The 22,620-nt window shown below is 36.9% G+C and overlaps 1 protein-coding gene across 2 annotated transcripts; it reads right to left on the reverse strand.

The window, feature by feature from the left end:
- Nucleotides 1–8,495: 8,495 nt before the first annotated feature.
- On the reverse strand, nt 8,496–15,271 carry LOC139967511 (A-kinase-interacting protein 1-like). Of its 2 annotated transcripts, none has more exons than XM_071971398.1 (6): nt 15,116–15,271; nt 14,205–14,273; nt 13,285–13,416; nt 12,606–12,686; nt 11,137–11,241; nt 8,496–10,042 (listed from the first exon to the last, which is right to left on the reverse strand). In XM_071971398.1, exons 2-6 carry the CDS (start codon nt 14,214–14,216, stop codon nt 9,899–9,901), a joined length of 474 nt encoding a protein of 157 aa, XP_071827499.1. In that variant the 5' UTR covers nt 14,217–14,273; nt 15,116–15,271; the 3' UTR covers nt 8,496–9,898. The 2 variants fall into 2 exon arrangements, with proteins under 2 accessions (XP_071827499.1, XP_071827503.1); XM_071971402.1 differs by having other exon boundaries at nt 15,130–15,262.
- Nucleotides 15,272–22,620: the final 7,349 nt, after the last annotated feature.

Below are 22,620 nucleotides of genomic sequence, written 5' to 3' on the forward strand. Positions count from 1 at the left end.
TCTATATACTTGTTGTAATCACTGTAGTACTTATACGCACCAAATATGATGTCTGCCAAAGATTTCCTTCTTGAGATAATCATGTTTACAAGGTTTTCACAATTTAACCACTAGTGACCCCAAATGACCATTGACGTCCCCAGAAAACAATAGGCTTCTTCTACTTAATGTGGTTCTCCTACACACCATATATATTCTTGAGATATCTTGAGATATGGCGTCACACACCTATCCTCATCCGCCTGCATGACTACAAAGGTTTTGATTTCATCGAAACCAAAAAGTGGGGAAACCTTTGAGTGACGTAATGAGTGTGCTGAGACCGGATATATAGGCGTGGTTAAAACAATGTGGGTGGGCTTTAGCGAACCTCCAGGATGGAGCTGGATAAAGAAATACATAAGTGTTAACCCTGATCGAAAAAAGCCCCCGAAAAACGGGGGCTCCCAAAATGATGCCCCGTTTGGAGTCCCGATGGGGGGGGGGGGGTGGGTGAAGTAGCACGATATCTACTACTAACCTCTCTGAGACAAAGAAGATGTTTTGAAAATTTTCAATAATTTTAACAAGCTAATTTTTGGCGTCAATACTGATTGTCAGCAATACACACCTCTAAAGATAAGTTGTATTCTGATGTCTCTGTCATATCATAAACTTCCAAATATTTCGAAGGGTATAGAGGAAAAATTAAATAATAATAAATTAATTAACCAACACACTAGACTACTAAAGTAATACACTAAACTAATATAGAAAGTGCTAAACGAGGAGCTTGATTAAAATGGGAAGATGCTGGCTGCGGTTAACATAAACAGCAATAAAAGCGAATTATTACGAATAATTTAAATGCTGTCAGCATTATGCATTTCATTTATTTAACGACTTCGTTCGTGTTCAGTTTTTAGTGTCGCATCAAATTTTTTAAAACTTAACGTGTGTTAATGTTGCTGGTACAGCATTAAGTTTACGAATTATTCACGTAAACAACCCCATCCATCCATCTTTGTGAACACGATAACTCAAAAGGTGCATCTTTGACTTCATACCCAATTCATACACTTCATAGTTCATACATAATTGGACAATTCCGTAAAGTCGGACGTACATTTCGGACAGTTTGTTGATCCATATCTCAATGGCTATGAGGTTGCTTTTCATTTGGGTTTTATGGAACATCTGCCCTGTATTATTCTTATATAGGGTTTCAGTCCTTGTCCCTCCAAATAAAGTAAAATACTGAAAAAACTCCCTGTGACGGACATACACAAAGAAAGTGACTTTTTCAGTTTTGTTTTGAAACTTTCTGTGAGTTGGGAATGGGGGTACAATTATAAACTACTATTATTATTATTTTAGGTTTACAGTCTTGTACAGGGCCAAGGCCCTTTCACACGACTTTTACAACTTAACCCTGGTCATTGGTAACTTGTCACACCTACACAACAAAGTGTGCACAATTCAAACAATCTCTCCTGGGGCACCAGAGTGCACCACAACCACGTGTCCGGGGGACTTCCCATAGGGTGCAGCCACAAACCGGCCCACGCAACTATACACCTGGGTGAAGAGAGGCAATGGAGATAAAGCACCCTGCCCAAGGACACAGCGCAATGATCTGGCCAGGGCTCGAACCTGTAATCCTTAGATCACAATTCCACTGCCTTAACCACTTGACCACAACGCCCTCAAACTACTATCATATGAAAAAGACTGTTAAGTACACATACCAGTAAACAAGCAGTTGAAACCTTTATCACTTCCCTGCAATATTTTCAAAAATTCCTTTAGGACGGACGTACAAATTTTGGTGACTGACGTGTGAAATTATATAGTAAATGTACGTATGTCACAAACAAAAGCATTACTTGGTATGCCTAAAATTTCAATTTGTGACAAGGCTTCACCCAGAGTTTCCATTGTTGACAGCTGCACACAAAATGCAGCATTTAACTGTACCTAATGGAACAAATTAGGTGAAAGTAATAGTGAAACGAAGGTATATGCAGTATCATCTCACAAAATTTTCCATTCCATTGGAAGTATATAATTCACTCTAAATTGTATGAAGTCATCACTTGAAATAATAATGGTAAGCTCATTCAAAATTGTGTGTGCCTCATTTCCAACAATACAGATGTTAGACCCCTGGGGTGTTGAAATTCTCTAGTGGATCAGACCGATGGGTATTTATTAACATTAGGATGGTATGAGCACCAAAACCATGTTCCTTTCACTTTTCTTCACACCCTGTTAGTTTAATTGACAATTTTTTTATTATTAAAATACATGTACTGCAAGCTTCTGTATGGATGATATAACAACACTTTTCAGCAAAAAAAAAGAGATTTTTTTTTTTCAGTTCAGATGTGTGATACAATTCTGTTGCATTGCTCCAGGAGCTCTCAGGCTGTGTTCACATCGAATCCCCTGTTCTTGGTCCTGTGTTGACAATTTAACCACAGACAGGGACGTATCCATACTTGAAGGGGGAACAGAATTTTAAAAGGGGCACTTCTCACAAAGGGAACATTGATACAGTTAACGGAGCGCCATGATGTACAAAGAAAATTGTTGCCCAAAATGCTTCGCATGTTGCAGGAAATAAACATTAATGAGAGTATTGTGTTACTTAGCAACGGTGGCTTAATAATAACAAAGGAAAGAGAAAGTGTCCACAAATCTTAGGTTGATTTTTTATCTCAAAACTTTGATTTTGTATATCAAAAGTTTGACTTAAAAGGTCCGTATGTGAAAATACACGTTGATTTTAGCTAATTAGTACGTAATTAATTAACTTTTGTGTTCAAACTTTCTGAGTGTATTTAGTTTTATCACAAGAAACATTTTGTAGAGTATGGGGGGAATTTGTCACGTGTCCCCCCTCCCCACCTTTAAGACACAGACATACAGAGGCACACCCTTGGTTAGTATAGCAACTATATGAAACATTGTATTTAAAAGTAATATATAGACAAAAACACTGTGAAGTTAAGGATGAACCTTCTGGTAACTCTGTCCACCAACACATAACACTATGAGCAGGGACGTAGCTAAGGCCTGACGATTGGGGGGTGTAGTGGCTGAAATGCCAACTGGATGGGTTTTGAAGCCAGAAAATTCGGACTGCTGCCTTGTATACACCCCCCCCCCCCCTCCTGCGCTACTCGCCAACGATACGGTCAGTGTCAGTCAGACATTCCATCTTTCGCGACTGCACGTTTGTTCCGAACTTTTTTTTCGATACATTTGTAAGATTTAATTGTCTGAAAATATAAACTACGAACCTATTTAGGCAAAGATTCAAGAGTTCGGTGAGACGTACCAAGTAACGTACTGTAACGGTTACAACTCTTATTGAGTGTTTTAATTGTTTACCATAGAGACAATATATATATATAATGCACGGGGGGAAGGACATTTTTCGATTGATATGGGGGAGGGGTCTAAGGGGAGGGGGTCTCCCCTTCCCTTTGAGAAATTTTTGAACAATTAAAGGTCCTTAGATGCGATCTGGTGCAATGTTTTGCAGTTTCATCATTATCATATGATATCATATTATCAGCAGATTTTGTTTCCGGTTTGAATTTTTCTTTTACATGTTCTTTTACATATTATATCAGAAAGATAAACATAGTGCTCTTTTACAATTTTTCCAGTAGGATGATTCTTTTTTATTGTCCAATGTCTGGACTTTAATACATTTGACGAACTTAACTGATAGACAATATAAACTTTCATATTTCGCAGTGTAATAACTATTTATAGGAAGCGCGTTTCACGTACGATTGCTAGCTTAGCTTCATATAACATGCTGTTCGTGCAACAACTTATGACGAATTATAATGGATGACTGGGGTGACTCTCCTTCGGTTAGGTAGGTTATATGTATATTATTAGTGGCCAACTGTAGGCTTGTAATAGGCTATAGGCTAAATTTAGCTATTGCATCTGCCAAAACTAAGTAGCTGAATCAGTAGGCCTGAATGCTACTACGATTATAATCGAGTTAACGGAGCTGACGAGTATTCAAGATCAAAAGAGCACTGACAAAATACCATGCAAAAAACCCAACAGATTTTAACATTTTTTCGACACTGAAAGCGGGGGAGCAGTTGCTCCCACTGCCCCCCCCCCCCTCGGCTACGTCCCTGATATATACTGAACCTACTTGAAGCTAGCGAACAGGGTCAACCCATCCAATAGCAAAATTAATACATAAATAAACCGAATTGAAGCTGGCGAACGTTGTATGGTAGTTCTATTAGGCATTTTTTTTAGAGTATTCAAAATCATACGAAGTTTTGTATGGTGGAGTATAAGGATCGCGAGATACAATTTCTCAAACTGGCAAGGAAAACGTGTTAAATATGACTGATTAAAGGTCAATTTTGACCGAAATTTTTCAATTTTTATGTCATTCACAATCACAGGAATATATGAATATGCCTACGTAAATTAGAGTGCGACAGTTGGAAATTCTGACAGTCGGAAATTCCGACAGTCGGAAATTCCGACAGTCGGAAATTCCGAAAGTCGGAAATTCCGACTGTCGCACTCCAATTTTCCAACTATCGTCAGTTTTACCAAGTTTGGGGGTGAGACACTCCCCCACAGTTTGGGTACTTGCTTCTATTGTTGGACAAATTTAGTTCTCTTGCTCTACATTAGTCAGATAGTTATTTTGAATTTTAAGCAATTGTATCATGCCAAGAAATCAAAAAGTTATAACCGGCTCTCTGGTTCTCCATTTATACCGAAATTTCCACACAGTATCAACGTTTGTACTCAATTGTTACTCGAAATTTCGACTCTTGTATGCCAACCTTCTCTCTTCAATTCCACTATTTCTCCATATTGTGGCTTTTTTTAAATTTTATTGTTTTCTATTTCTCAATTTTTAAATTGTCAGCTATTTCTCTAGGAAAAAGCTATTTTTTCTCAATTTTTTTTAATCACAAATTTGGCTTCTTATTCCAAAGTTCAACTACTGAAAATGTTAACTTTTTGTTAACTTTTTGTGAAATTTTAAATTGTTTATCAAAGTTTGGAGATGTGTCACATTTTTTTTAATGTTTTTTATTTAAATTATTACTTTCATGACGAAATATTAATATGTACATAAACTGTTGAAGTTTTGGTGTTTCAGTAAAAATATTACTTATAAGTCAAAATTATAGATGTGAGGAGCAAGAACATATACACCTTACCTGCCATCCCGCTTTGAAGAGTGAGGGGGGGGGGGGTGCATGACAGTTTTCCCTACTGGCTCCCCTTGTTCCTACGCCTATGTTGATTAATGAGTGAATAACTAACTGCATTATCATGGGAATTTTGTATCAAAAATAGATTAATAACTTGCCCAAAATATCAACTCAATGAGATTTAAATTTGTGAAGAATGTTCCATTCAACGAGGCGCAGCCGAGTTTGAATGGAACAAATTACATCTTTCAACGAATGAAATATTAGCACTATTGCACGAATGGAAACCATTCATTATTTGTTTTATACAACATATTATATTAAGATGGGTAAAATGCATTCATGCAACAGATTGTTTTGTACAGACAGGTTTCTCTGCTCTCTTACCATTGAAAAAAGTGCTATCAAAAAAGTATAACCCATGGTTCTATTTCATAGAGTGGAATAGAGCGGATTTTGCATGCAATCAACGAGCAATTGACCAATCAAATGACCAGAATACAATTAGGTGTTGTATAATATCAAATAGCTATATAACCTTGTATCGGTGATAGACATATCTACGGTGGTCCTGAAGGGACAGATGAGATGTAGACCTACCGGTTTAGTATAACACGACTTCATAACAAATGTATATACATATGTCGAGTTGCCAAATTGTCGAGTTTCTTAACCATACCAAGTTAAGTCCAAATCAATGATAATGTCCTCATTCCATGACTTATTTGTAAATGTAATTCCATTTCATTGTTAAATCTTATAATTCTCTCAAAGCTGTTCATTTTTAACTGAAAGTCACACGCGGAGAAAAAAAATCGAACTTTGCAACGGCGTGTCCTTGTCTTTCCATATTAAGTTCTGATTTCCAGCAACGAGCTAATAATATTTGTTATGCTCTCACGAAGTTTCTGGGCTGTATCAAATTATAAAAGAATCCAGACAGGAATCTCTTACTGACATTAACTGACGATGATATGCAGAGCATTCTTTCTCTTATTTTTATGGGGGGGGGGGGCAGGGGGGCAGGGGAAGAGTTCCATAGAGAGATGGTTGTAATATCATTGTATGCAATGTATTGTATTATAATTTAAGTTAATCCAGGAAGAAAAGAACTTGCTGTCATGAAACAAAACCAGCTGCTTATAAACAGAAAGAATTGCAGTTTTACAACACAGACGGTACAGCGTCTTAATGTAGGCCGTAATATGAATTAATAATCAACAGTAAACATCTGGCGTGTAAGTAGTGTTATCGATTGATCGTGGAGTGTCCTTGAAGAACAATAGTATGCTATGGTAAACACTCCAAGAACATTACCTTATCGAATGGACGTTAAATCTCTACATTTGTCGATAAATCCTATTAACAATAAACATCTGTTCATTGAACTAAACGGAGTCAGTTAGTATGATTTCATTGACTCGATGAAGTCACTCGGATCTCTGTGGAGTTATCAAGTTGAAAAACAAAATTCCGGAATCTTTTCTTTATGGAATCAACATTTATTAACGCATCTTACGCGATTAATATCATAACGCAACGTTTCATTCATATAAAATTGTTTCTTTGTTGTATAGAAAAGAGGAACATTGCAACCTGAACATGTAATTCGCGGTATTTTCATGATCTCTCTTATTAAAGTTCATTCATTCAACTCACGGAATACGTTCCATGGATCAGGATTATACAAACGGATCTGAAGTTTCTGCTCATTTGGAAACAGACGCGATGTGTCGGAAGACAAAATTCAACTCTCTACCAATAACCGTTAGATGTTAGACATATAATTAATGTAGGATAATAGGCCTACTCATAGTGAAATGTAAATTCTTGGTAACAGTTTATACTAATTGACGCATCAGTCGATAGGCATCACCTGTCTATATCTGATAAAAAATAATGGCTACCGTCCATTATGCTCTTAGCAACGTCTTTTCGACTCCAACTAGAGAAGTTACCGAACAATATTCTCCACGTCTGTCGTATCTGAACTCTTGTCAACAAATAGATCGCGAAGAAGCGGACAACGAAGGTACTTCAAATGATGTTACGGAGATAAAAGGAGTAAGCTTACCCAAGACAGAGATTCAACCTCTCCCAGCGGACACTACCGTCGAGAATGACACTGTTTTAACGAAAGATATGGATATATGGGACTTAAAGAAGTATGGAGTTGGAAAAATCAAAGACGGGAAAATATCTGAAAGAGACAACTGTGACAAAGATGACGACGGATGGCACGTGTATGGTGATTTATTGATGACAGAATTACTACATCTACCTACAGCGATGTCTCCGAAAACAGATCATGTGTCTCGTATAGCTGATCATGTGGACACTGGCAGCGACAGATCCAGCATAAACTCGGCAAAAGTTACCAAAGGTGACAGAAAGACAAATTCAAGAATAAATGATACGAATATGCTGAGGACTTTAAGTGAAGGAATCGGACGCAATATGTTGAGCAGGGAATGCCATATGATATATGATAGCAGTTACGTAAAAGAAAAAAAACCAAAGAAACACATCCAGAAAAGTAACGGAAGATCATTATTTCAAACTAACCAAAAAAATCAACTCGATATGTCAGGAAATTCTACAATGAGCCGTAAAAATGTAGGAAAAAGTGGCGGCAGAGCACAGTACGGACGTGTTGATTCTAGTCATGACCTTAGTATAGGAGCAGTAAGGCTTCCTTCACATTCATTACCAGAATATAAACTACGATCAAGCATGAAGTTAGGCAACAAGGTCAACACATCCAGCTCTTTGTTATTGGAGCCTGAAGCAGAAAGTCCAAGGAAAAATATGAGCAACAGTACACAACGACGTGTTGTTAGATTTACATTGTGACATAGACTTAACTAACACTTATATGAGCTCGGAGGTTGTTTTTTTGTTTTGTTCTTTTGCTGAAATATTAAAGTAAATGAAGTTCACTGTTGAAGAAAGCTTTGACAAGGTGGTCGGTGTGGAGAGAGGGATCAATTTACTCGAAACTCAAATATTTGCTCAGCATCAAGCAAATTTAATATATTTCGGAGATTCGAATGTGGACGCGATTGTGGGAAGAAGGACGTGGGACAATTAATCACTAAAGTAATCAACCCCCCCCCCCCACATCATTAACAACCAGCACTCTCATATTGCACATCTAAAGGAAGTCTGCAATCTATTCAGGGGGGCCGGATATGTCATCACTAAAATTCCACAGTGACTACTCCATTTAAAGCCAGGAACTAAAACATTTTGGAAGACATATAGTAGAAAATACTCAATTCACAATAGTCAATATTTGTTTTCTTTTGTAAAAAATCTTTATTTGAACATAATTTTGTTTGTAATGCAAACATGTATAAAACATACAATTAAAATTAAATCTAAGACAGTCATCCCCTTTAAAATGAAACAGGAGAGGAAAGTAACAGGTGCATAATAGAGACTGGAATACATCACATGACCTTAAAGGCATAGCAATGTCTGCCACTCACATGAAACACATTGGTTGCAACTTGCATCTTGAAAGCTCCTTCCATTGCTGGGATGGTCAATGTTGACATTTATTCATTTTTATTCAGATAAATGCATTGCACAACAATTTGTGATGTCATACAGGCACAACATATCAGACTGTCTTTGTTTTCCATTAGTTTTCAATGTTACAATGCAGACCCCTAATGTACATAACTCAAATCACGATTTTGTTGAGATGCAGTCACTTGATCACACATTACCAAAATAAAACAACTACCCTGTCACACAATTGAATTATTTTCCAAGATTATACAATCATTTCAAATTAGAGAAAAACAAAACAAAGCTCTCAGTGTAGTCCATGAATGATATCACAGATTATTGTACAATGCCCTCATCCAAATAACTTGAATTAACTGGAACATGTTTCATCTCGACTATGGAAGGGGCTATGGAGCTGGGAGTTAAATAAATGTGCTTTGTTTCAGACTCTGTATTAAGGTTTAATGATTCAGCATTGTTGTACGGTTAAAATTAACATATCAGTAACAAAGTTAGAGAAAACAGGACACCAAATCCAGTAGCAGAGTACCCTCACAAATTATGTAAGGGAAAAAAGTATTATGAATCAAAAGTGATCTTACCATCGATGTAAGGATAAATTGGGGAGCATGATTGGTATGTATGAATCCCCCCATCCAACCCACCCCAGTAAAATGTTACTCAAATTATCAATGCTGTGTAGGCATGTAATAAGTAATTGATTTGAAATCAAAATGGTATCTGAAGTTTCCTGTGAATTAGCACAAATAAATTGAGAAGTACTTATTTCAGATTATACCAAACAATCATTTAATGTTCTTCAATCTTTAAACAGGTCACAAAAGAGGCACACAGTGTTACATGTAAATATATTAACAAATGCATTGTGAAAGACATATGTTAGTATCCAGAATAAGCTGTTTAATGATGTTGGTCTGGAAGTTGTATTGTAGAACATAAGCAGCGGTACCAAAGCAACCTAGTTAAGTTTGCATTCAAGAATCCGCACAGGAATCTCTTGCTGACATCAACTGATGATGGTATTTAAAGGACATTTTCTTCTTTGCCTCAATTTACCCTTTTAACCTTAGACACTCTGAAAGCATAAAATGGCTTTGTAACAAAATATTCTGTGATTACATCACCGCTGTGGATGTTTATAACATGTCATCTATCATCAATCATAAATTAAAGTCCAGGTTGACACTTTGTCCTGGGTCCAATCGGACTACATGAGTCTGCTGGGAGTCCCTTCCCCAGGCACCTGCAGTCACAGCGTAGGTTCCAGGAGTAACCAAGATATTCATGTTCTCTGATTGTTGAAGCTAACAAGAAAACAAATGTAGGATGTACATCAATACACCTGAATAATATAAAATCCAAACACAAAATACTTAATTGCAACTTATTTCATCAATGTCAACTCGGAAAGCTACGACACCTGCACCATGTCGTTAAATGTCTGGTGATTGGAGATGTATATTGACATGGTCTTTAGAAACAAATGAAATATAGTCATTCCGTAAACCAGGGTCGAACCCCATTGACTTGTTTGGTGTCCTCACTATACATTGAAACATTCAAGGTTGACATTTCTAAACTATAACTATATTTACAAGTTGTGATCAAGCATATCTCATTTGCCTTGTTACTACATGTAATGAAATGTAACAATTGCACAGACATTGCTTTGCTGTGCCATAGAATATACAAGTACAGAAAAACTGACACAAACTGGACCTCTAAATACTGGAATGAATTCAAGAATAACTTAATAGATAAAAACAATGGAGAAACCTGGGTGCATTCCTTATGTTGATGGCTTTAGGAGTCATTATCATAATTATATTCTTCACTAAATCAGAAATTATACTAGGAAAGCATCTCATGCATTTTCAACCTTCTTGATCCTGCTGATTAATGTCACAACATTAAAAGTGCGAACTTTCTTTGGACAAAACAAAAAGCTTCCACAATAAACTCATGCTATTAGCATTTGTATAGCTTGCTAAGATCTTCAGCAATTTTTGTTACTGAAATCAATTATCACAATTTTGTCTCCATTGGTCACAACCAAAGGAAGTTCAAGAGGGAAACACGTGAAAACAATACCAACTACTTTATGTTTGCTGGAGAAAGCTTTTTAACTCAAAAAGAACTTTGCCGTCATCATGCTGTAATGAAGACGTTTGGTGGCTTCGGTCATCATTTTTACCAAAATCAAATGATAACAAATAAAATCTGGCTGTAAACAGCCAGTAAACAGCCATTGTGCTCATCTAAATCATTTACTCACTGTGATATATTATATATATATATATATATATATATATATATATATATATATATATATATATATATATATATATATATATATATATATATATATATATTAATATCAAGTAGTAAAGACACTTACTGGATGTCTTTGTGGTCGGTATGGGTACTGTGGGCTGTGGAACCTGGAACAATGGTTCTTATCGCAGGAGTTGTGAGTGTGTGGAGGAGAACTGACAAAGAATCGCTGCAAAGAATCAGAGGAAGGAAAACAGAAGCACAATCAAAGTCAGGAAAGATAAGCATTTAGTATCATGCTGAATGTCATGTATGAAAACATAGAGAATAGAATCTGAACAACTTATAAAACAAAAAGGAAGAAATGCTTTTTTTTCATCAGCATCCATTACATGATTGAACTATTGATATTAAGGTGAACATCAAGGTTGAAGTCTACAGATAACATGTACCGTATTGTGAAATACCCAACCTCTTACCACACTCATTGAAAAATCCTCAAAGTTTGGGATTTTTACACAAAAAAAACGTTTTTGCCCTGTTTTGATGTTCCACATGTTTTGAGCCTGGGTATTGTATCATTTCAAAATAAGGCAAAACACACTTCTGAATTTTTTTGTACAAACAGGGTGATACTATATCTCTTCCAGAAAAAATAATCAGATTTTTTTCAACATGACGTGTTTTGAGTTATTGGCTGTCAAAGACGACCTCGTTTGTAGATCGGAGCAACTTAACAACTTCATAAATTAATATTGAGAAAAGCTAGAACCCTGAAATTTGGTAAGGTGTAGGAACTTTATACTAATAATTAAAATAAAAAAACACTGACAGCTCTTATATGGTTACTTTGGTAAAGAATTGGCATCAAAACCCCTTCCTCATGCTGAATATCAGCATGAAATAGCAACATTAGAGCTGCAAAACTTTCAACTATATTAAACGGAAAGAGCATTGTAATCATTATTTTAAACATAATAACCTCTGAAAGAATCAAGTACCCTGAAGCAATGGTTTAGGAGCAATTTATCACTTAAAATAGCACATTTCTTTGTGAAAAATACCAAAATCAAATATTTTGACACTATTAAGTTGACATAACTCCATAAGAAAATGTTTTTGTAGCCTATTTTTTTATATTCCTGTAATAGAAAGGTAGTAGGATGTTTAATTGCTGAGAAATTTGACCTCAAAAGTCAAGAAAATGCCACAGTGGCGACAAACTGCCGAATTTCAAAGTGTGATAAATCGGCCAATTGTAAAGCAATGTAATTTTCAGAATATGCGTATTTCATGGTGCTCCAATCCAATCACACAAAAAAATTGGGAATTTTTGGAGAGGGTGCTGCAACAGCCATCCATGATTTGACACGGAATGACCCTTCAATCAATTATGTATTTGTCATGGTAACAAAAAAAAGGGAATGAACTTCAGATCCCAATTTGTAATTGTGGCCTACGTGTGTACTGTGACTGGGCATGTAGATAACTACTTTATCAAATCATCATGCAATGCATTCCCTTCTTCTGCTTTAATGGCAATTCCAACATAACATATTATTATTATATAATCCAGTGTGTAACTTGCATTACCTTGCATTGTCTACTACTGGTACTCATGTACTGTAACATACTCTCAAAGGCTTCGTCTATTGTTGTGTACGGTAGATTTTCCTACAAGAAAAACAGAAAGAGAAATGAGACAATTAACATGTGAATATCTTGATAATCATAGTTAAAAGTGAAAATTGAAGTTAAACAGTTTACAGTCTTGTTCAAAACCAAGGCCCCCTCACAAGACTTTGCAACACTTAACCCCTGGTCATTGGTAACTTGTCACATCCACACAACCAAAGTGTGCACAATTCAAACAATCCCTCCTGGGGTACTACAGTGTACCACACCTATTGTCCCCTGGGGGACTTCCCAAAGGGTGCAGCCACAAATCAGCCCACGCTAACTATATTTACAAGTTACCTCGCAAGTCCCTATTTATACACCTGGGTGAAGAGAGGCAATGGAGATGAAGTGCCTTGCCCAAGGACACAACATAATGATCTGAACAGGGCTCGAACCTACAAACCATAGATCAAAAGTCCACTTCCTTAACCACGATGACAGCAATGTTATCCACATCAATACCTTTTCCATCTATTCATATCATCACATTATACAACTATAGTGTTAGGCTGTCATTACTCAGCTGAATATTGCTAACACTAGTTTATATAACTACTGTATGTTGCTATGCTGAATGGTTTGCTCAATTTACCTCTACTGGAGATCTAAGCTGATCTGGTTTCTCCGGCCATTCAACCTTTCTCCTCTGGGCTCTTTGAAGGACGCTGACACCCTGGCGGCCAGACCGGCAAAGTGTACAGGACATCCACTGTTTAGATTCACTCTGAAACAGATTGAATGTGTTCAGGGAGATAAAAATTACCTTGTAAGTACATAATAACAGACATATTCATGAACTCACTGGAGGATCTCAGGTATATATACAATGTTTGAAATTCATTCAAGCTCTGCTTTCAGAGTAATGTTTACAAAGAGGATCTACAAGCCAAGTATGAAAGTTAAGCTACAGTAAGCACACTCTTTCTCAGTTATTTGACAGGTGTCCAAATACTCAAAACAATATACTGTACACACTACATCAATACATCATGTGCACAAAGATAATTCGGCAAGGAATACAAAATTTGAACACTACCCTCATCTTTGAAAGGTTGTGACACAATTTTCTCCAATCACACAATTGTTTTGCAAAATCTGCAAACTACATTATTATTGGTACAAATGTCATTTTAAGGTGTCACTCACCAACAAAAACAGTTGTGTGCCCTAATTGGACTATTTTTAGTGACAGTTTCATGCAGGATTTAAATCTTTTCGGAACTGTTGAAAGTTTATCCTGTTTAATGACTACAGTTCTATATATGTATTTTTTTTTAACAGCAGTAAACAGTACCTTATGATACAGGGGATTTGATTGTTTAACATTAGAACCAAAATAAATTAACTTTTAACTTATTGTGTACTAAATACGTATACAGTATTATCAAACATATCAATTGACTGAAGTAATGCTACTACAAAGGGTTCATTAGCTATAATGCATCTAGAAGAAAATTGCATCTCCAAGATATAATCTGTAAACAACCACTTTGTTCTGATCTTCATACTTACATGATCACACATCTCCGACTGCTGGCACAGTGAAATTTTCTAGACGAAGAACATATTCTGAGACATACACTGAAATGGAAATAAAAAAGTGGAATTAAAATTGTCAAGATGGTAGGGATCATATCTAGACGTTGCTTCAGAGAACAATACATAGTCAATGGTAACACCAGAAAGAAATGCCTGGAGTCTTTAGTCTAATGTAATTGCTGCAAAGCTAGTGTATTTTATTTTGAAGAAAATGTTCAAATATTGAAAATCATACTAAAGGATTTATAATACATAACTAGTAATATACAGACACACAAACAGTCATAGAAATTAAGAAATGTCATCAAAAGCTAAATCATTTAAATAAGTCCATTGTATGATGCAATCTAATCAAATCAATTGGAAATGATATGACCAAATTTGCTCGTGTAATCCAAGTCAGTAATTACAAAAGCAGAATTAAAAATAGTACAGCTGTTCTTATACAAATATATGAAAGCTATAATTTGTAACATAGGCTGCCTGGGTTCTGTCAAAAGTATTCTTTTGTTAATGGTAAATTGGTAATATAAAAATTCAAGATGAAATTCAGATCATACCTCCATAAGCCTATAGATAATTCTTGCAAGCTAGCAATTACATTACAAGTATATTGCTAGCATAACAAAGTCTTTTAGACAAAACGCTTTTAAAATTTCTTTGCAAAGAAAGTGTACGGTCCTAGCCTAGTATAAATGTATCATTTAGGGGCCTACTCTCAGGCCTACTCTGGCTAAGCCTAACGTTACTACTGTAAGTTAGGAATTTGAAACGTCCTTAAAATCTAAACCTTACAACAAATTCAACTAGGACTAGACTAATATTATTCAACTCTTCCGGAGAGCTTTTATTACACACAAGATATGCCAAAATAACGGACTCACAACATCTATCAAACCTCTGATCCAGTTGGAGCCAACACTAATGCACATTAGTATTTAGTATGGACGCTTAGCCAGGCTACTTGTTTTGTAATCGAACGATAACAAGTTTCGCGCGATAGGCCGAGGTAGTACACAAATAAATAACCTCACGGAACTGATGGCAGTAATCAATTTCTATTCGTCCGACAGACTAACATGAAGGTCAAGGACAGGCTAAATTAAAGGTAGTCAGTAGTATAGGCCCCAAATTATAGCACGCTATTATTGCAAAGGATATTTACAAAGAATTCAGAGAAAAACCACTAATAATTAAAGTACTTAGCAAAGAGGAAGATTTTGAGATGAGACTTGAAAGTTTGAAACTTAGGTCATAGAAATAAAGAAGGGTAAGGTATTCCACAAACGTGTCGCGGAAACATGGAACGCCCTATCGCCGTAGAACTTGGTATTTCCAGTAGGTTGGTGGAGACTATATGCATCTGAGCGAAGGGTGCGCCCACTACTGCGTGTAGTCAGTAATTCTGCCAGATAAGCCGGTTCCATGTCATGTAAGATTTTGAATGTAAGACTTATAATTTTATATTCAATCCGCTGCTGAATTGGAAGCCAGTGTAATTCTTGGGTTGAGATAAAAAAAAGAAAAGAGAACTTTCGGTATAATTACAGGAGACAAAGGTCAAATTTTCGAGAAAAGAGGTCAAATTTTCGAGAGCAAAATTAAAATATCGAGAAAAAAGTAGACATTTCAACATAACAGTCCACACTTTGAGGAACAAATCTAACTTTTGATCAAAAATAGCCAAAATTCTGAGATAACATGGTGGAAGTTATATGTTCCATCTGGGGAATAGTAGCATCTCTATAAAAGTAGATTCTTCTTGGAAAGATCCCCAAACCGGTCACCTGTTTCATGCTCCCACTCTTCACTTCTTCGATTTGTTTGACCTTGAAAACATACGGTAGGTACGGGGAAAGGGGGGGTGGCGTCAGAAGGTATAGATGCTAGTAGAGCCAGTTTGTTTATGCTTCTGATCAAGTGCATTTGCATTCCTGGAGGGCTTGTATCGGTAAAGTTTGACACTCCTATCTTGAAAACGGATCGACGCCTCTGTTTTCTTGATTTACAAGTGACTTGGTCAATCGTGTAGTCGCAAACATACATGCCCAACTACTATCCACGGAAATCGACGTTACTACGATGTCAGTCGGGCAGTGCACGAACGTGTGCATCGGTAACTCATTTGGTCTCCCTGTAAAGTGCCCAGAGGGACATTATTTTTCAGGAAGTATGTCCGGCTCGACCCAAAAATAAACCAACCTTCTTTTCCCACTTCACGGTAACCCCCCCTCCGGGAAAATTTTCTTTACGAAATATTTTATAATCATAACATTTCATCCCGTCAGAGAAATAAACCAAAGCTTATACATTAACCATATGAATAATAAATTAATATATATATATGCATTTCATTTGCTACCATGACTACTCTCAATCTATCGGTTTTCCCCTAGTAGGAAACTAAACGAGCTTTATATCCTGCGAACACACGGGTTCTTGTCTCTTCACATTGAAATCGTATCACTCTGGTCCAACCTCTCCTCCTCTCCCCCTTTCCACCTATCCTCCTCCCCTCCTCGGCCCTCTTCCCCTCTCCCTCCACCCCTCTCCCTCTTCCCCTCTCCCATCTTCTCGTTGTCAACATGGATTATCATCGTTCTTGAACACTAGCTGTATGTTGTCAAACCTCTCAGGTATAAATGCATAGATTACGAACCTTTGTTCGTCTACTCTTGGATTCAGAATAAGACATTAATATCTTGCCTCTCGGAAGATTAACGTCGGAGAACATATGCGAATATATTATACCGCACGTCTTTAGAAGAATGGTCCCAACTTTCACAAAAGTCATTATTCAGTGAGGAAATCTCCTCTAAACAGATTTGATTGAATTCAATAATTCAGCGAGTTTTGTAGATTTGTACATCACTATTCCCTGGGGCAGGAATACAACAGAAATTATTAGTTCTGACAAATACGTGTTTCTTATAATCCCCTTCTTTTACCAAAAGTAATTAAGAATTAAGCTAGACGTATATGAACGTGAAAATAGTTTTATATTGAGGGCTAAAAGAATTGCAAAGTATTTTATTTTCATGTAGGCTTAAAGTAATATAATTATGGTTTGTAAATTTATTAATTTATAAAAATTCGTTAAATGTTCTTCTTTCCACGAGACAAGTCCAACCAATCTGTCTTTGCGATTATAAGTTCCCGTTAGTAACCATTGGAAGACTCTGAACCTTGGTTGACCTCGCCCAACGTCATGTAGGTGCCAGTTTCAAGTTCAAGATGTTTCGTACAAACAAATCGCAGCCACGCAGCCGGTGGCAGGTGTGGGTAGCTGGACGCAGGTGTTATATTTACAAATCAGATTGATGCATTCATAAGGGGTGATGTGGACGCATAAAAGAAGACGCGGTGTATGAACAAAGAACAACAGACAAGATCATATCCTTGTTACGAAAACACTTAGACCATGTTTGAAGCAAACATCATGTTCTTCCAGAGGCATAACCCGACCACTCCATTTCTATATATTTCCTTACTTGAATGGATAGATGAATATTAATACGTTTTATCTTTAAATGTAATGGCCCACCCAACTGTTGGCATTTCACAAAACACACGGTAATAGTTATAAACTTAATTATATTAAAGCAATTTTTAGTGAAAATGGGAACAGTCCTTCCTGTCATATAGTCTTTCTATCGCCCTAATGAATGTGAATTTTAGTTTCTGTGATAGAGAGCTTGAAATGTTGGCCCGTCCTGCCAGAGAAGTTCGAATCTAACACGTCAAGATGTGACGTCAGTGCGGCACATTGGTCAGAATCGATCAGATCTCACTCTAAGCTTGGCCTTGATACAATACACAGGAATGTGTACAGACTTTGCGTACGGCTGTGATTTAAATAAAATCTCAAAATAACAAATATCGGAACAACATATTATGAAGAAAACCTAGTTAGTGAATTCTGGAACGTTTAACTCTCCAAAAGATTGCTAACTTGCAACTTCACTGGGAAATTTAATCTAAATCGCTATTTTATTTTCAGAAATGCTAGCTTTCCTCGCTACAGTGTAGCTTTCTAGTGAAAACGTCCCTGAAGCCCCCCCCCCCCCCCCGAAACGAAGTGCAGCGCGACGTCACAGTCGTTCATCGTTCTTCACTGTTCAAAATATATTATCTTAAGTTGGGGCGAGGTTCAAAAATTCACTTCTCATGAATCGTAGGATGAAACATCCTCGAACTAGGACTGTGGAGATGAAAAGAGAATGGAGTTTTTTCATATACCCCATAGACTGCCACTAAAGAATTCCTTTAAGTTGCTACCCAATCTATAACTGACTTTTAATTTGGATAACAAAAATATATGATACTTGGGAATCGCACATCAAGCTTTCCGCTAATCTATATGATTTGCCAGCATTAATTATCCAGAGATGAAAAAAAAACCGCACTTGACGGCAGGGTGACGTCATAAGGAGCATCAGATCCCGTATATTTAGCTAAACTCAGTCAATGCAGCTGCTCAGTGCGAACACCCCCGATGTCTTCATGAATAAGAAATCAAACCCCCGATGACTTCATGAATAAGGCAGAAATCAAACCGACTCTAAATCATTTAATTCATTCCACATCTTTCAAAGTCGATCATAAAGTACAGAATTTTGCTCGAAGGGAATTAAGAAATATTCTCACTCAATTCCGGAGGCGTTGCTCAATTCAAGGGATTTATATCAAATTAGGCTTGAGATATTACTTGATCGACTTTTGGTCAGATTTGCATAAATATTCTATAAGCTATTATTTGCAGCTGACGGTTTGTCAATGACCAGCAAAAGGGAATATTAAAAAAGGACACAGACATGAAAGATAATATATGCATATTTTCAAAAACTGACGTTTATTATTGTTGTGGTGTTACTAGGATACAAAAAACACAAGAAGTTTGTCGCTATTTACTGAAGATGTAAAACATGGCGAATTTGGGGAAATATGTAAACGTGAAGGTGAAAATGAAACTCTGCTGCAGGCATATTCGATTAGTTATAAGGTTGTATCAACGGAATGGAATGGGTTTCTGTAATGTTAATATCAATGTGAGCAATCATCCCTATTGTGGGCCTTTTTAAAGCATTCACGAGGAGGAGAGGGGAGACTCCGAATTTGCGCTTGTCAAACGTGACCCCCCCCCCCCCCCCACACACACACACACCTTCCTGAGATGGAGAAAAGCTATTTTGCAAATACAGGGGAAATTTGGAAATAAAATCAGTCAATATTTGCAGGTAAAGCAGTCAAAATTTTGACTGAAGAAAAGAAGAAATTTGAGGAGATACAGCTGAAATGATACAGTCGAAATTTCGAGGAACAAGTCGTAATTTCCACACAACAACCAACACATTTAGAGAGGAAGTTAAATTTTCGACATAACAAGTCACAAAGAGTTAGACATTTGGAGATAACATAATAGATATTTGGAGATAAAAATCAGATATTTTCAACGTCCCATTTACCATCGTGACATCTACATAACTAAAATTCTTTGAGGGAAGTTTTCCAAACTGCACCAGTTTTCCAAGCCCTCACTGTCTTTTTGATAGCTTCCACTCCTCTAGTATTTTGGGCTACATTGGACTGCCCATATCAAACCCAAAAAATTATAAAAATATGAAAAAGTAGACTTTCACCAGAGTTGTCACAATTAATTTAACAATCTTAACAAAACGAACTTTTCACAAAGTCACTTCCATGACCCCCCTGGTCTTCCCTAAAGCTTTTCGGCTTTTGTCCTTTCCAGAACTTACCTTCAGCTTCAAATCAACATAATTTTTGAGTTGTGTATCTTCCTGCCTATTTCATGTTTGAATTTCACTTGGGGTCATCATGGGGGGGGGGAGGGAACCAAACATAGTTTTGTTGAGTGCCGGGAGACGCCACTGCTGCACGTGAGTTGACGTAACTTCATGTCAATATTGTTGAACTCCCTTTTCTCCTACCGAAGACGATTAACCAATTTCTTTGAGAGAGCGATAGATTCGGTTCTACGTTGCTGTCAATGGATAGAGTATTTGTAACCAGTTTATGACGATGTGTTTATTAGGGTGTAAGTGGGGGATTTCCAGATTGTACACAAATACAGCAAAAATTTGACAGTACATGAAGCCATGCAAAGAGAAATTTTGACCTCGATAAGTCAATATTAATTCATTTTTGTAAATTTGTTGGCATTTTTTGGCACACGGTGTGCAGAGAAGTGTGCACTTTTCAAGGTTCCTATAAAGAGGTGGGTGAATAACGCAGGGAAAATATAAGGCCGGTAGTAGGTGTACGGTGGTATTTGCTTGTTTATTTACATCTGATACAGTTTATTGATAAGACTTGTTACGTACCATTACAACAGTATGAGTGAGAGTACAATCAGAATTCCAGTTAGTATGTGTACGAGTATGACAGGGGCGTCGGAGCCGGTACAATATTCACGGCGCCAAAAAAAAAAAAAAAAAAAAGTAGGACTAAGAAAAAAAATGGCAAAAAATAAAGAACCAAAATGAAACATACTTCAAAAATGTGTTTCAGAAGATTAAGGTAATGAACTTCGATTGCACCAGTTTGGGACCTTCTCTGATATGTAAATTAAATCTCGTTACCCTTGAAATCTTATTTTTTTCATATGACACATGTGAACTGCTATTTCATGCAATCTGGGAGGTATATTTTTCAATAATTTTCAATAATGATGACGGCAAGAAGGCTAAATGTGACTACTCTCATGGCAGGGGTCTTGTTTTGAAGCTCGGGAAGTGCCATTTCCTGCAATCTTGGAGGCATTTTTTCCAAATTTTTTCCATTACGCTACGCGCCACCATAGTTGGCGCGTAGCGTAGTTTGACCTACCAAACGTCCCCAGATAATTATGATAGATGGCCACACTCTGATCTGCCGTACCAATCCCAAATATCTTCCGACGCCCCTGTATGAGTACCTGATTCGAGTAGGAGTCCTTAATTTGGAAATTCTAATTCTTACACTAGAATCCGAAATATCACGAAGGAGTACAAATTCAAAGGAATGCTCGAGTAGGAGTAGCCTACCGTCCATTATGCCGGGTACATTATTCACACTATTCTTTAATATCGATACATTATATGTACTGCACACGCTCTCTATATACCTATATGTATAATGTAGGCATAGGGGGCCTACAACACAACACATGTGCTGCAGGGCACATTCTACACTGCTATGGTTACTGCATGACCTTCGACCTTTTGACAACGTATCAACGCAATAATCATATCGACAACTCCATTAGTGAGACGGTAACCTCAGAGTTTAGTTTGCTTTAATAACATCTTAAATTCCTTGGCATCGCCTCCTTGAGTTGTTTCCTCGCCTCGGTTAATCAAGTTGAGAAGAACGAGTACTGCTCCCAAAGCTGTAAACAGTTGTATAAATGAAGTCAATAAAGTAATGAAATATACTTTTTTTTTCTTATGGAAGTGGAAGCAATGTCCCTAAAAGCGATGTATAACTGAAAGATGATGGTAATTAAAACAGACTCAAGCACGAGTCACTGGAGAATACCTTTCTTTAGAATGAGGTTTAGCTTATGACGTAAACAACGTTAAGGTAACAACGTATGTACACGATTGATTGAATTTATCAACCTTTTATTTAGTTATGATCTGATTATGGAAATCCCAGACACAAGGTTCGATTAACCCGAGGTAAATAATATATTTATGTGCGTAAAATGAGGACTAATTAAAATAAGTGACATAGTACCAAACAAATCACTTCAAAGGTAACACGAACATACCAGAGAGTAAAACGTATCCAGGAAATTGCTAAAACGCCTAATTAATACCGGACATGAACAAATTAGTCTTCTGTCGATTTCATTATATTCGTTTTTTATATATAGTACTGTCTTTAGTGCCACTCTGTGAAGCAGTGTTCCCAGTATATGTGCGAATGGTGTTTCAATTGGGCTGGGGTTAGTTTCAAGGTGTTTCGACGACAGATAAGTTGCCCTACATGTGGGGCTGTGACGTACTTCCGTTTCCAACAGCCAATTAAGAGCCAAGAGCCTGTACTGTGGCCATGGCGCGCTTAAAATGAAATGGAACGTATATCCAAACAGCTTAATTGTACATTAATTGTAGATGACGGCTACCCTGGAGATGTCAGGCAGAAAAGAAACAATGTAGAACAATTAGATGGCATGACTCCAGGGAGTTGCATATCTCTTCACCAGCAAACACTGATTTCAAATGAATAGCTATAGGCTACGCACTCTGGCAATACCGTTTTTGAACTTAAAATGACTTCATTCTTTTGTGAACCCTACACTGAACAAAAAATAGGTTTGGAATCCTGACTCCGGAATCATACTTTTAACAGTGATAAAATTATTGTGAAATTTTCCTTTTGTTTT

The sequence above is a fragment of the Apostichopus japonicus genome, chromosome 1 (assembly GCF_037975245.1).
Source record: "Apostichopus japonicus isolate 1M-3 chromosome 1, ASM3797524v1, whole genome shotgun sequence".
NCBI classification, from domain to species: domain Eukaryota; kingdom Metazoa; phylum Echinodermata; class Holothuroidea; order Aspidochirotida; family Stichopodidae; genus Apostichopus; species Apostichopus japonicus.